General features: G+C 32.2%; 1 protein-coding gene across 3 annotated transcripts; it reads right to left on the minus strand.

Annotated features, from left to right (window-relative positions):
- Positions 1-1,570: 1,570 nt before the first annotated feature.
- LOC134264071 (uncharacterized) lies at positions 1,571-8,458 on the minus strand. 3 transcript variants are annotated; one of them, XM_062746376.1, is made up of 4 exons: positions 8,359-8,458; positions 7,364-7,474; positions 3,296-3,504; positions 1,571-3,217 (listed from the first exon to the last, which is right to left on the minus strand). In XM_062746376.1, exons 2-4 carry the CDS (start codon positions 7,380-7,382, stop codon positions 2,099-2,101), a joined length of 1,347 nt encoding a protein of 448 aa, XP_062602360.1. In that variant the 5' UTR covers positions 7,383-7,474; positions 8,359-8,458; the 3' UTR covers positions 1,571-2,098. The 3 variants fall into 3 exon arrangements, with proteins under 3 accessions (XP_062602360.1, XP_062602361.1, XP_062602359.1); XM_062746377.1 differs by adding an exon at positions 4,591-4,671 and having other exon boundaries at positions 1,571-3,504; XM_062746375.1 differs by having other exon boundaries at positions 1,571-3,504.
- Between the last annotated feature and the right edge of the window lie 5,016 nt (positions 8,459-13,474).

Below are 13,474 nucleotides of genomic sequence, written 5' to 3' on the forward strand. Positions count from 1 at the left end.
AGGTCAAGGTCATTAATTTTTCCCTGGACATTAAGAATAAAAATAACTGCATCCAATCATGCGATAGGGTCTTCTATTTCAAAAGATGATTTTTTTTTTCTTTTTGCATTAAAAATAAAACCATATAGGATATATAAGATGATATTATCAAACTGACAAAAATAGTTTGAATTTTCTCTATTTTTCTTAAATTTTTTATAACGTTTTCAAGGGAATACTCAGTAAAACATACCTTTTCCAAATACGCATTTTCCAATTTTCAATTACAGCGCATATATTAAAATCACAGACACTTGTTTCGGACATAAATTAATTTTTTAAACCATAGTATAATAATAACGCAAAATTATTAATATATGGGTAAAAAATTATTTCCGAAACAACTTGAAGTGCCTTCATGATTAAATTTTATTGCATTTCAGTCCTAACACCTACTTTTTTAATTACTTGATTAGCTAATTGCGTTTATACTACGACTGCGTGCACCCTGCATGCCTCGAATGAAAGCAAACTTTGCTAAACAAACACGTCGTTAATTAGCGACTTTGGTGTGAAGCGTGACAATCAATGGAGAGTCAATCAGCTGATCAGATAATCAATATATTGAGAGTTTATTATTCTGTACACATGTAAATAATTTTGGGAAACTTCAACATGTTCATTAAATTATTAGATAACAGGCTTATAAAAGATGACAAATTACAACTACGAGCATGTTAATAGTCAACCATGCGATTCAGGTTTCTGTGCCAGAAAAAAAATACTCTGTAAAAATTTCATATACCTCTGTATTTAATCAATTTCCCATGTTCTGTTGTTTAAACTGTAACTTTATTATCTATCTGATCAAATTGCCTTCTTCTCTTCATCTTAGTTTAAGACCTACTTCCCGTTGTTATGAAACGTCGCGTGGCGCTATTTTTAGCACTAGGCACGTGGAGAAGTAAACAAAACCTGAAGAAAATGCAGTATCTAGAAAAATAAAACGTTTAGAAAAAAGGGACACTAGTCCAAATGTTCCTTTGTGTGTTAACTTAAAAAATACTACCCATTCATCAGTTTTAGTCATATTGAAACAATACATTTCATACAACAGGCTACAATTCTTATAATTATTAATTTCTGAAAAATATTGCCATGGGTACTGACTTACTGTATCAAAATTTTTTATCTTAATCCCTTCAGAAGATAACTACAGTTTGGGACAAATTTTGGTACATTTGTAAAGTAAGAAATTGGATAAATCCTTTTCAATTTAATTATTATTTTTTTAACTTTAAAAAGTGTAGTTATTCATTCCATAGTTTTGTGTTCAACGGTTAAGTTTAAAAATTGTAAAACCAATCATTGATTAATGACGATTAGTAATGTCTAACACGCATGGTTATTGGTTAGAGTAGACACGTGTTTTCAGCCACCATTTCGCCTCCTCCATGGTTAAATTTTCAAATGTGGAGAACCCTGAGTTCATTAGTGTTCAGAGTTTTCTAAAAAATGATGCAGTGCTTACCACTTTGTAAATAAACATGTTTAGTAAAATCAAGATGTCAAGAAAATTTGAAACAGTAAGTAGAATGACCAATAATTTATTTTCAAGACATAAAAAAATAATTATATAAAGGACTGAAATAGGCTGAGCGTGCTGCCTAATCCCATTCACTTTTGTAAATATATGTAAAACATTGTTTAAATAAATACGAGGTATAAAAGTAGATAATATTTAGTGTCATAAATATAAAATTCCGTTTAGAAACATCACATTTCTATCCCTGTCTCTAAAATAAAATACTAGTAACCTAATAAGAAATGTTACATGTAAATAAATTAAATATTGTAACTCTTCACGTTTTCTCCTCTTTTTATATTCACCTAGACCTATAACGCTGCCGAAATATGGCTGAAATACTACCGACTCCGCAAAAATAAAAAAAAATCCTCACAAGTAATGTTTCATGTCTGTCTGTTTTTAAATGAAAGGTCAACACCTCTTGTATTTGTTGATCAAAACATTTGAAAAAGATAAAAGTTTCCGATTCGTTCCCTAGAAAATTCAAATGGTGGTCCTTTTCTAAGAAGATAAATATCCGGACACCTATTTCTAGATTAAGGCCATTTCAATCAGCTCTACGTCATTTTCATTGGCTGATAGGTCGAGTACTTCCGGCGGAAGTGTTTGTTCTCGCATCAAGGTCACCAGTGACCTGTACAGATTTTTCACGTCCTCCCACGATCTGACTTCTCTCACGGAAACCCTACCATCAACCTGTTCAAACTGTAATTTCTTTCCCCGGAGAACGATGAAGACGTAACGGATACCGTCTGTCAGAATATTAAAAAGAGGCGTGTTTACAACTTGGTCAGTGTCTTTTTTGACAAGGTGTTCAGTTTGAAGTACACATAGTTGTACAATGGCCTGTGCTATTGATTCTTGGCAAATAGATCCTGCGCTCTTTGCCTCTACTGCTCCAACAGCGTCCCCATCTGAATTAACTATTCTGTAGTCAAATCTGGACCATGGGAGGAAAACACAGTCAACAGTCTTTTCAATTTCAATCGAAAGTCCCAAATATGCACAGAGAGGGAACATGATTTCATTTAAAACTAATCTTGCACCGATTTCAGTATTGCACAGGGAGATAAAATTTAGTGTTTCTTCCGTTTTTTCTACATTTTGTTTGACATTAGACGAAGCAATCGTCATTCTGTACATAAAGTCTTCTATTAACCTGTCTAAGTCGCCTTCACCGTTGTCAGTATTTTCTCTCAACGCCAACTTTTCCACACAGTCCTTGAAACAGAAGTAGCGAGATAATAACACAATATTCCACTTAGAACACGATAAGTCAAAATCGTCTTTTTTGTTGGCAATTCTCGCAGACTTCGTTAAAGTATTCCTCGCTCGTCGTCGGTGCACAGAGTACTTGTCACCTAGTGTATCAACATGAACACTGAATTTCGATTTCCCCTGAAGTTGCTTATTTTTATTCCAAGGAAACAGCTTTCCTTTGTTTCTCCTTTGTTTGAATTTCAAACTATTTGTGAACGTACCACTTTGCTTAACGAAAGTGTACGGAGTTTTAGGACTTCCGTGACCGATTCCTGAGTAAGAAGTACACGGCTCCTCATCATCGATTGCTATCGGATTATCTCTGGAATTTTCATTGGAAACATCAATTTCGGAGAAAGAAGGTTGTGTACCAGACACAGAAATAACGTCCTCTTTACTTGTGTCTTTATCGATATCAAGCTGCTCACAAACTCTGATTCCTGCCTGTTCCAAAACCGGAAATGGGACGTTATTTTGCTGTGTCGGTGTGTTCTCTTGAATTTTTGGTGGTTTGATTGTTATGCTATAAGGTTTATCTTTCATCAATTTTATCGCAAATTCTTGGGACAAACAATCATTTCCATTCTTTTTATCAAAAATTTTGATGCCATGGCCATTTTTAGCCTTGCGATTAGATGGAAGAGGCTGTAAAAAGTTCCTCCAGTTTTCTAGATTCTCTACAAAAATAATAAAGCTGTCACTTCTTGGAACAGTAATGGAAGAATAAGGAACATGTCAGTGTACTACTAGGTTTCTAATCCAGTACAAATATAATATATTTTAATATATATATATTTATTTTTTAAACTGGCAACCACTTACCCCCCCCCCCCAGTGGACTTGAAATTCGTAAAATTTAAAAGACATATCTGATTTACTAAACAAATCTGTAAGTATTGCAGTTGATGTCATCCTTAATGCATCAGTATTTCACTTTTTTGTGAAAATACTGTTAAAAAGAGTTTACAATAATCACTTATACATGTACACAAAATGTTGGTTACTTGTGTCAAATCTGCAACTTATATATTATTATTTCTAAATTAGATTTACATGTTCAAATGTAAAAACCAGTGTGTATGTGTGTTTGAGGGTGTGTTTGTGAGGGTGTGTCGAATGGTTAATGCATCAACACAAGCATCTGGATAAAGTGATTTCAGGGAGTGTGGTATTGGTATAGCATTACAGGACTATTGGACACCTGGGGTTGCAATGAATTTTGTCCCCTCCCATAACACCTCTTGTACTATGATGTGCATGCATTAGAAAATTAAAAAATAGCCAGTATAATCATCTTACAAGCATTTTTTAAAGCATCTATCCAACAATACTTAAATATAAAATTATTTTTTCTTTGCGCAGTTACTTATTTTTCATCTCAAAATATAATAATGCTTATGTCTTTTGCCCTCCAATCTTACAATTTTCATTAAGTTCAGAAAGAACAATGGATTTTTTAAAAAGTTATTTTTCAGTATTAAACACAAACTAAAACAAATGCACTTTTGCATCAACAGATCTAAAATATTTCTACCATGTATGGACATACAAAATGTCAATTTTCTATGCAAAAGAATGTGTTTTTAAAAAGTTTATTCAAATACATTTAAATTCAGAATGAAAGCTGCATTCTCTCTCTGATCCATATGTCAAAATGCTGAGCAAACCTTCCATTTTTCTATAGTTCAATCACGTATATCTGGATTTATTCATCTAAAAATTAAGACCTTTGAATTTTGCTAGTTTTCAAATTATTTCCTTACAAATAACCACTGTTTTAAGTTTAACACTATATCTTTCAAAGTAAGAGGGTGTCGGACTGTCCAATCCATAGTGAATTCACCCTATAAAACCAACATGAAAAAAAATCTCCTTATAGAGATACACTGTAGTATACTACATTGTATGTAATGATCTACCTTATTTAACAGTATAAACAAAATGTATCCTTTTGAAATTGCTATAAATGCTACAATGTACATTTTAGCATCTTTGATAGCAAAGGGTTTTCAGTCTGCTCAATCTGCTCCCCATAAACGGGAACAGAACAGACCAAAAACCCTTGGCTAGCAAAGATGACATTTGCAGAATACAACACAACAATCTACAACGTAAATTATCAAACATTGTCCATTTTTTATGACAACTTCAACAAATTGGTAACCTATGCTCAAAGCAAAATGTGACATACAGTATATCCGGGGTTTTTTTTCTCGATGATCAATTTTTCGCATTTTTTGCAACCATTTTTAATTTACAAAATATAAAAACACGCAGACATTATCACCGTGCCATAGCGTTACTATGATGCAATTATTCCGTAACGTATGATGAAACGATTCCTTATGGAGTTTTTACATGGAGATTTGACCAAGGTAAGTTAATGTCCATTTGTATGCCTTAAACGCAAAATAGCCCTAATTTTGTTAGCCCTTGCAATAGGAATGACACAGGCATCTGTTGACATAATGGAAATGTCCAGTTAATTTTCTTAAACACTTTGCATTTTCAAATAGAGAGGCTAAAAAGTTCGATTTATTCATAGAACTTTTTTCCTAATCATGTTACAAGATCAGCTACAAGTTTACCATAATGAAAATTCGTTGTTTTTCCATTACACTCTTGAATTGTGATGAAAATATTTATTTACTCGCTTTTAACATGGGTTTTTAGAAGTAACGTATGATGCAACGATTCCCATCATCAGTAACGTGCGATGCAACTATTCTTTAACAATCGTATTATTAGACCAATATGTTGGATTTCTTTACTAGGACACGTTTCAAAGTAGGGTAATAAAATTACTCATTGCTTTCTTTTTATCACAGAATACCAAATGGTTAAGAAAAAAGCAAAACTTGACTAAAGAACGGCTAAAAGAAAAAAGTACAGCAAGAATAACGTCATTTCATCCCCTTACCCAACTCCGAAAAGAAGAAAATTTTCTACTCCATTTAAATCCAAAAATTGACATGTTGATGCCCCAAACAGAAACACTGTAAAAACTCCATAAGGAATCCTTTCAACATACGTTACGGAATAACTGCATCATGGGAACGCTATGGCACGGTGGTAAAGGCATTAGCAGGGAGAGAGCCAAAATAGACTTTGCCTGTTGCCCAAGCCCAGTTTACTTTAATTTATTTGCGAATAAAATTTTGTATAAATAAAAAAAGAAATTGTGATTAGGGTCTATCGCTTGATTTTGCCAGTTTTCTTTAACCTGCGAAGCTGAGGTATTATGGCTTGTATTCAGAGAACACTTAATTTTATATATATTTGTTGCCAAGTTTGATGATTTATTACACTCTCCTAAAATTGTTTTTAAATTTGAGATCATAGGCGCTTGGTTACAGGATAGTTTATTTTGTGTATTATGTGTTTTTCTATGTGTGTCTGAATACCCTCATTAAGGTAAAAATAAAAATTCGCCGAAATTAGCACGTTTTAAAAAAATGTCATATTTAGTCACCTTGCCATAGCGTTACTGTGATGCAGTTATTCCGTAACGTATGTTGAAAGGATTCCTTATGGAGTTTTTACAGTGTTTCTGTTTGGGGCATCAACATGTCAATTTTTGGATTTAAATGGAGTAGAAAATTTTCTTCTTTTCGGAGTTGGGTAAGGGGATGAAATGACGTTATTCTTGCTGTACTTTTTTCTTTTAGCCGTTCTTTAGTCAAGTTTTGCTTTTTTCTTAACCATTTGGTATTCTGTGATAAAAAGAAAGCAATGAGTAATTTTATTACCCTACTTTGAAACGTGTCCTAGTAAAGAAATCCAACATATTGGTCTAATAATACGATTGTTAAAGAATAGTTGCATCGCACGTTACTGATGATGGGAATCGTTGCATCATACGTTACTTCTAAAAACCCATGTTAAAAGCGATTAAATAAATGTTTTCATCACAATTCAAGAGTGTAATGGAAAAACAACGAATTTTCATTATGGTAAACTTGTAGCTGATCTTGTAACATGATTAGGAAAAAAGTTTATGAATAAATCGAACTTTTTAGCCTCTCTATTATGAAAATGCAAAGTGTTTAAGAAAATGGCGCATAACTGGACATTGTCCATTATGTCAACAGATGCCTGTGTCATTCCTATAATGCAAGGGCTAACACAATTAGGGCTATTTTGCGTTTAAGGCATACAAATACGACATTAACTTACCTTGGTCAAATCTCCATGTAAAAACTCCATAAAGAATCGTTTCATCATACGTTACGGAATAATTGCATCATAGTAACGCTATGGCACGGTGATTATGTCAGCTATGATTGATGTGACATAAAAACATAACCATTTTAAACAACAACAAAAAAAAATCATCAATCGTAAAAAATAACTTAGGCAAAATAAAAACTGTACTAATCTATCCCTTTTTCGCAAAATTTCCAACATGTGAAAATAACGGATATATGGTACATTATGTGTATATCATAAAACATTTACTTCATAATCCTCTCAATACTTTCTTCACATTTGTGAAATCATTTTATGTATGGAAAAGAAAAGAAAAGTTAATTATACCATTCTGATCAATCTCCATTGTCCACCTGGTCTGTAGTCAAATGCTATCTGTAGTTCACTGGTGATGAGGAACCATCAGTTTCAAACAACTTTGGGGTCTTAGTGGTATTTCTGTCAAATATGTTAATATTCATAAACATGTACTTTCATGAATAACCTTATTTTCAATCTGTTATAAGATTGTAAAACTGATAAATAAGTAGAATTTTTCACGGATTTATGACAAAAACTGTATTGATTCTCCGTTTACATGGTTTACATATAATATCAATTATCTTGCATTCCCCTAGCCAGGGACCAATATCATGTATATATATATGTATTACTCAATTCTCATTATATCGCGGGTTCCATTGTATCGCGGTATATTCCAAAAAATTAGATACATAGCCCATGTGATTTTTGTGGATAAAGCTATCTGTCTGTCACCTGAATGTAAATTTTTGTGATGATTAAAATGAATGGAACATGCGTCGGAAAAGTTTGTATTTATATAAAACGTAATTTTTACCGATTTTCATTCGTTTTTATTTTATTTAGACCACAGAATTTATAATCTAGTAAAAATCCATGATAAAGTTCATATTTTGAAAGTCTTTAGTTTGTATAATTGTTATATTTTTATGCAGAATTACATCGTAAATTTAAAAATTAAGATTGAAGTCCATGTCAACCACAAGTTTCCATGTTTTCCCATACCGCGATACTATGAGACTCTCCAATTTAGGAGGCAAATAAGACTTCATGTTTTAAAAATAGACTACAAATTAAACGATGCATGCTTGGGAAATAATTTGACACTGAAAAGTTAGGCCAAAGTCTGGTTTATGAATATCATTTGATGAGAGTTCAGGTAAAAAATTGGAATTACACTTTTTAAGCAAAAGCTTTTAAGTACCGCGATATAATGAGACACCAGTATACTTAAGTATATGCCCTAATCACAGGAGTCGGCAGTTTTATCAATATCTGAAAAGATTACGTTTAATACTTACTTTCCAGTGTTGAAGTTCAAAATGTTACTGTACTCGACTTCTGGAACTTTCTTAGTGATTGTCACAGGAAGAGCCATACGCTGTAAAATTTTAAAGCCAAACAGCGTAGTAAACACATTTCCGGATAGATAAACGGCGGCATTTTTAAAATGCAAAGGAAATGTAAACTTCATTTATATCCATTCATCATGAAATAGAGATCTATATAATACGTTAGTTTGTTCTGTGTGATTTTATGAGGCGCCCTTCTACGGAGTAGTATTTCAAAAGTACTTCCTGATTTTTCTGACCAAAACCAAAAAATAAAAATAAAAAATAAAATAAATCGAATTTTAGATCAATAAAGGGGGGTTTGGCTTTGTGAGACCAAAAATGAATTTAGGAAAAATTCTGCTGGATTTTTTTATGTCAAAAGAAACTATTCTTAAGATATCAAACATTCAACTGACAATGATTAAATATATCTTAGTGTTTAGGTTCATATTTGTAATCAATTTAAAATTTCAATAATTAAAAAAAGTATTCCTGACTTTGCATTTAGAAATGTAGTTAATTTTTTTAAAGGAATAATATTAATGCACAAATTAATATTTTATTAGGTAGCCCGATTCTCTCATAGTTGTGTCATATTCATGATATTGCTGTCTGTTTTTGTTCGTCGTTTGTATAGTTATCATATCGTAAAAGTGTACACATTATTCTTAAGAAAAAAAAACTTCTTTTTTAATTCTCCTTGTGTATTTAGTGTACAAACTTTAATGCATAGATATGATGAGCAATTAAGATGGGTACGTCTTCCAAAATTAATTACCCCTTGGTCTTGGATTCTATGTTTAGGACGATCGAGGCTCTTTTGATTTTGAAAATGCATTGATTCTGTGAAAACCTTATTAATTCTCTGTTCTCTGAAGGATTTTTCTCACACAAAGCTGTATTTCTTGTATCTAAAAATTAATGAAATTTTCACAGAAACAATAAGACAATATTACTAAGTGATGGTATCAATTAGATTAGTTTTGACCGTTTTACATAAGAGTCAAGGTCAGGTCAAGGTCATTAATTTTTCCCTGGACATTAAGAATAAAAATAACTGCATCCAATCATGCGATAGGGTCTTCTATTTCAAAAGATGATTTTTTTTTCTTTTTGCATTAAAAATAAAACCATATAGGATATATAAGATGATATTATCAAACTGACAAAAATAGTTTGAATTTTCTCTATTTTTCTTAAATTTTTAGGAAATTTAAGTTATTTTTATATGCGCCCTATATTTAAATTTTTCTTATTTTCACATATGGTAAACAAGTCATATAGAGATACAAAATGATACAAAAACAAAAAGTTTTGACCGTTTACTAAGAGAGTAAAAACACTTTCTATAGATTTTTGGCTCATATCTGTACTAAGATTGGAAGCTTTAAAAAGCTAACATAATTGTTGTTTGTTTGGAAAATCATATAATATTTATATGAAATATTTTAAAACTTTAGTTCCTTATTATTAATTTAGCTAACATTTGAAAAAATCTTCAAGTCTTTGATCGTGTAAAAATTATAACTAAATTCGTTGTTCTACCAGAAAAGAAGATATTTTCATACGCCACTATTCCGCCAAAAATATAGTCCCTGCTAGTTTTCGAAAACAATTTACCATTTTATTTAAAGTTGTACAATTGTGATGAGGAAAGAAAAATATGGTCTTTTAAATCTCTTTCACCTAAATATGTGACATATAAGCAAATATACATTGAATATTTCATCTACTCAGAAACCAGAGAAGAATCCTACCTTAAGCATATGCAGAAATTACGTGGTTATGATTTATTAAGCAAGGATGCTTCTTCCAAAATTGTGAAATCATGGCCCCTGGCTCAGCAATTCTGGTGTTAGGGTGTGGCTCTGTACCATATACATGTAGGTAATTATATTATATAGGGAAAATTATCAAATATCCAATATATATTCAGGAAAAGCGAAAAGAAACATCAGCTATGCATTTTTAATTGAAAATTGATCTATAAATATATTTTAGGTTTAAAAATATGGATTTTTTTCACTTATTCAATATTCAGTCTTCTATTTCCTTTATTTATTATACAGATAGTGTAAAAAGTTTGTGCTATCAGTGCAAAAAACAGATTTCTAATTTTATATCATGCTAATAAGCATTGGTATCTAATGCTAGATTTTTTTTAAATAAAAAGTTCTTCTGATTTTCTTTAAAACGGTATTTATTTTTTACTTTTATTACCGTCTTCCTTGGAAGACGGTATACAGAGTTAACTTAAGGAACATTGATACTCTGATAAGAGAGATAACTCTTACTGATACAAATGTCTATTATTCCCTTATAAATTTGTCAAGTTGAAGTGCATTTTTTGTCAAATTTTGCCCCGCAAGCCATGCTATAATTGTTTGCATTTTATTCAGCATACACATTTCCTTTTGAAAATCATTAAAGTTCAAGAACAAATCTATATGAGTGAGCAGGGGGTTTATGAACCTTAAGTAATTTACAGTCTTCGGACTATGAACTTCCTCTCTTTTGTGATTGGTAGAAATTGCATGGTTTAAAATTTTTCAGTTATTTCATTGGTTGAAATGTTGTATCCTTAATTAGACATTTAATGACACAAAAAAGTAAAACCCTTCAGGGATGTGTATTTTTTATTACGGTATTTAACAATACACAACGTAACCACGAAAATATATAAAACTTCTTTAAAATTGCAGTTGATCACACATAGAACGTTATTCTCTCATTAGAACCGTCTCTCATATCGCCCCAAAAATCTGCTCAAAATTTGAGTGCTCTTCATCAAATATTCACACCTCGTTCACTAGATTTGATCTTAAAAGTACTAGTATCACAAAGATCGATCCCGAGGAACAATGCCGGAAAATGTTGTTTTTTTTTTCGTATGATTGACAAAATACAAGTATACGTAATGGAAGAAATATATCGTGTTATTATCAGTCTATACGTCACAGCATGGTCTGATTTTGTCCTCCTGCTCCCTCGTTCTTATTAAGAGACATTGGGAGGGTGATTATATCTTTATTTGTTGCCCTTTAACAATTGCTGCCTCACCTTTTGTCCTCAATCCATTTGTGCTGTCGCATTTCAGTCTCACTCTCTTTTTTACTACTCACAAACAAGTGCAATAGCTAAACTCAATCACAGAAAAATCATTCATTATTCGAGATTGTCCTGTACAGGAAAAGGTCTCTTGATAAGAAAACCGGTATTTTGAAAGAAATAATATTTTCATAAAAATGCATTATTTTGCAGTTAATGAAATGTTCTTTATTTGTACTACAAAGGGGTAAAATCTATGTGGCGTAACATTTCATTTCTTTCTTGGAAAAATGCGTAAAGTAACAAAACAAGAATCTGAGAAAGTATAAAACGAGACGAATTACCAGTACACAATGCATTCAATAAACTAGACCTCATACATTTCCTGAGATTCTACTTTGTTTCATTACCACTTTGATTGATAAAAAGGATCTTGTGCAATATAACAACGTACATAAAAATTCCTTATATGTGCCAGGTATGAACATAAAAAATCAAAAATCACAACCTCAGGAACAAAACTGCAGTTCAAAGAGTTCTTTTTAAACTTTATAAGTTCATTGGTTAATCACGGTCACATGATCATCATGACATAGGCCTGCCTCAAACTTCATCCTCCTGCGCGGACTCGTTCACTTTCTTGGATTTCAGTAAAGAATTTATCATAAACAATACCTGATCTAGTTTCTGGTCCATTTTATTTAACTGCAAAATATAAGAACTTTATATTAAAATAAAAGAAAAGCAAATAAATTTAATAAAACAAGAACAGTTTTAAAAACATATATTTCCCTATGTAACAATATTGAAATGGTTAACTTTAAATCTAGAATGCCTGTAAAGTGAAAGTGAAACAAAAGTAACCTTTTGCACATGACCCATGTAGTCAGACGCAATCAAATTTAGTCTACTCTCAATATTTTACTTCTTAGTACCAGCGTGCCAAGTTTAATGATTTTCAAAGATACTGAGCGGTCAATCTTTTCCCATGTCCTAAACTTAAATTTTGTGACCTGGAAGTCTAGATACATAGGCGTCGGAACCGTGGGGGGGGGGGCTAGGGGGGCTTAGCCCCCCCCCCACTTTTTTCCAAATATATACTTAGTATAGGCATTGAACATGTCTTCGTAGGTTTAGCCCCCCCCTCCCCCACTTTCCACAGATACGCCTTAGTATAGGTTTAAAATGGGGAAAGTGGTGGTGTTTGGAAAAAAAAATTTGGTACTGAGTTCGAACCGAACCCCCCCCCCCCCTTCCACGACGAAATAGGATTTTCGTGTTTGGGAAATGGACATTTCTTTTTTTTATGTTTTTTGTTTTGTTTTTTTTGTTTTTTGCTTGTTAGGTTTTTTTGAAGGCACACAAATTTTTTTTTTACACTTAGCCCCCCCCCCCCCCCACTTTCAATTTGCTTCCGACGCCAATGAGATAAGATATCAACTCCATGAGAAAAACCAAAGACGTCAGTCGAGCAATTGTAACGCGTCATTTGAATGGATAAACCTGGGTTGCTTACGTCATATTGACTTCTGTCAAAAACGTAATACTATCAATCCGCTTGACGTTACATTTAAAATATGAACAAGTTGAAGACGTTTTTAAGGGAGAAATTGTTTTGTTTTCTATACTTAGTGATCGAAAATTATATTATAAGGAATGCATTAATAAACAGCAACCCAAGTTATACTGATATAACTTGGGTTGGGTCAGTTTACGTTTTTTCTCTAAACCGTTTCATACAGCATAACTTGGGTTGCTATTTTAATTCATTCCCTAAATGTCTTCTGTAGTTTGACCTTGACCTTTGAAATAAACCCATAAAAATCGTTTCAATAGAGGTCATTTACTCCTTAATACTGAGAACCAGTGTACCAGGTTTAATATTATGTCAAGTAAGGGGTATCTAATATATTTAACAGTCAATATATTCCCGTGTCCAGTTTGGCCCTTGATCTTTTGACCTCCACTTAAACTCCCTAAGGGGAACCAATGTACTATTGATGCTTCAAAATACTTGAAGATAATTTTATATATT

This window comes from Saccostrea cucullata, unplaced genomic scaffold, assembly GCF_032062105.1.
Source record: "Saccostrea cucullata isolate Sc308-1 unplaced genomic scaffold, CSIRO_AGI_Scuc_v1 ctg10623, whole genome shotgun sequence".
Lineage (NCBI taxonomy): Eukaryota > Metazoa > Mollusca > Bivalvia > Ostreida > Ostreidae > Saccostrea > Saccostrea cuccullata.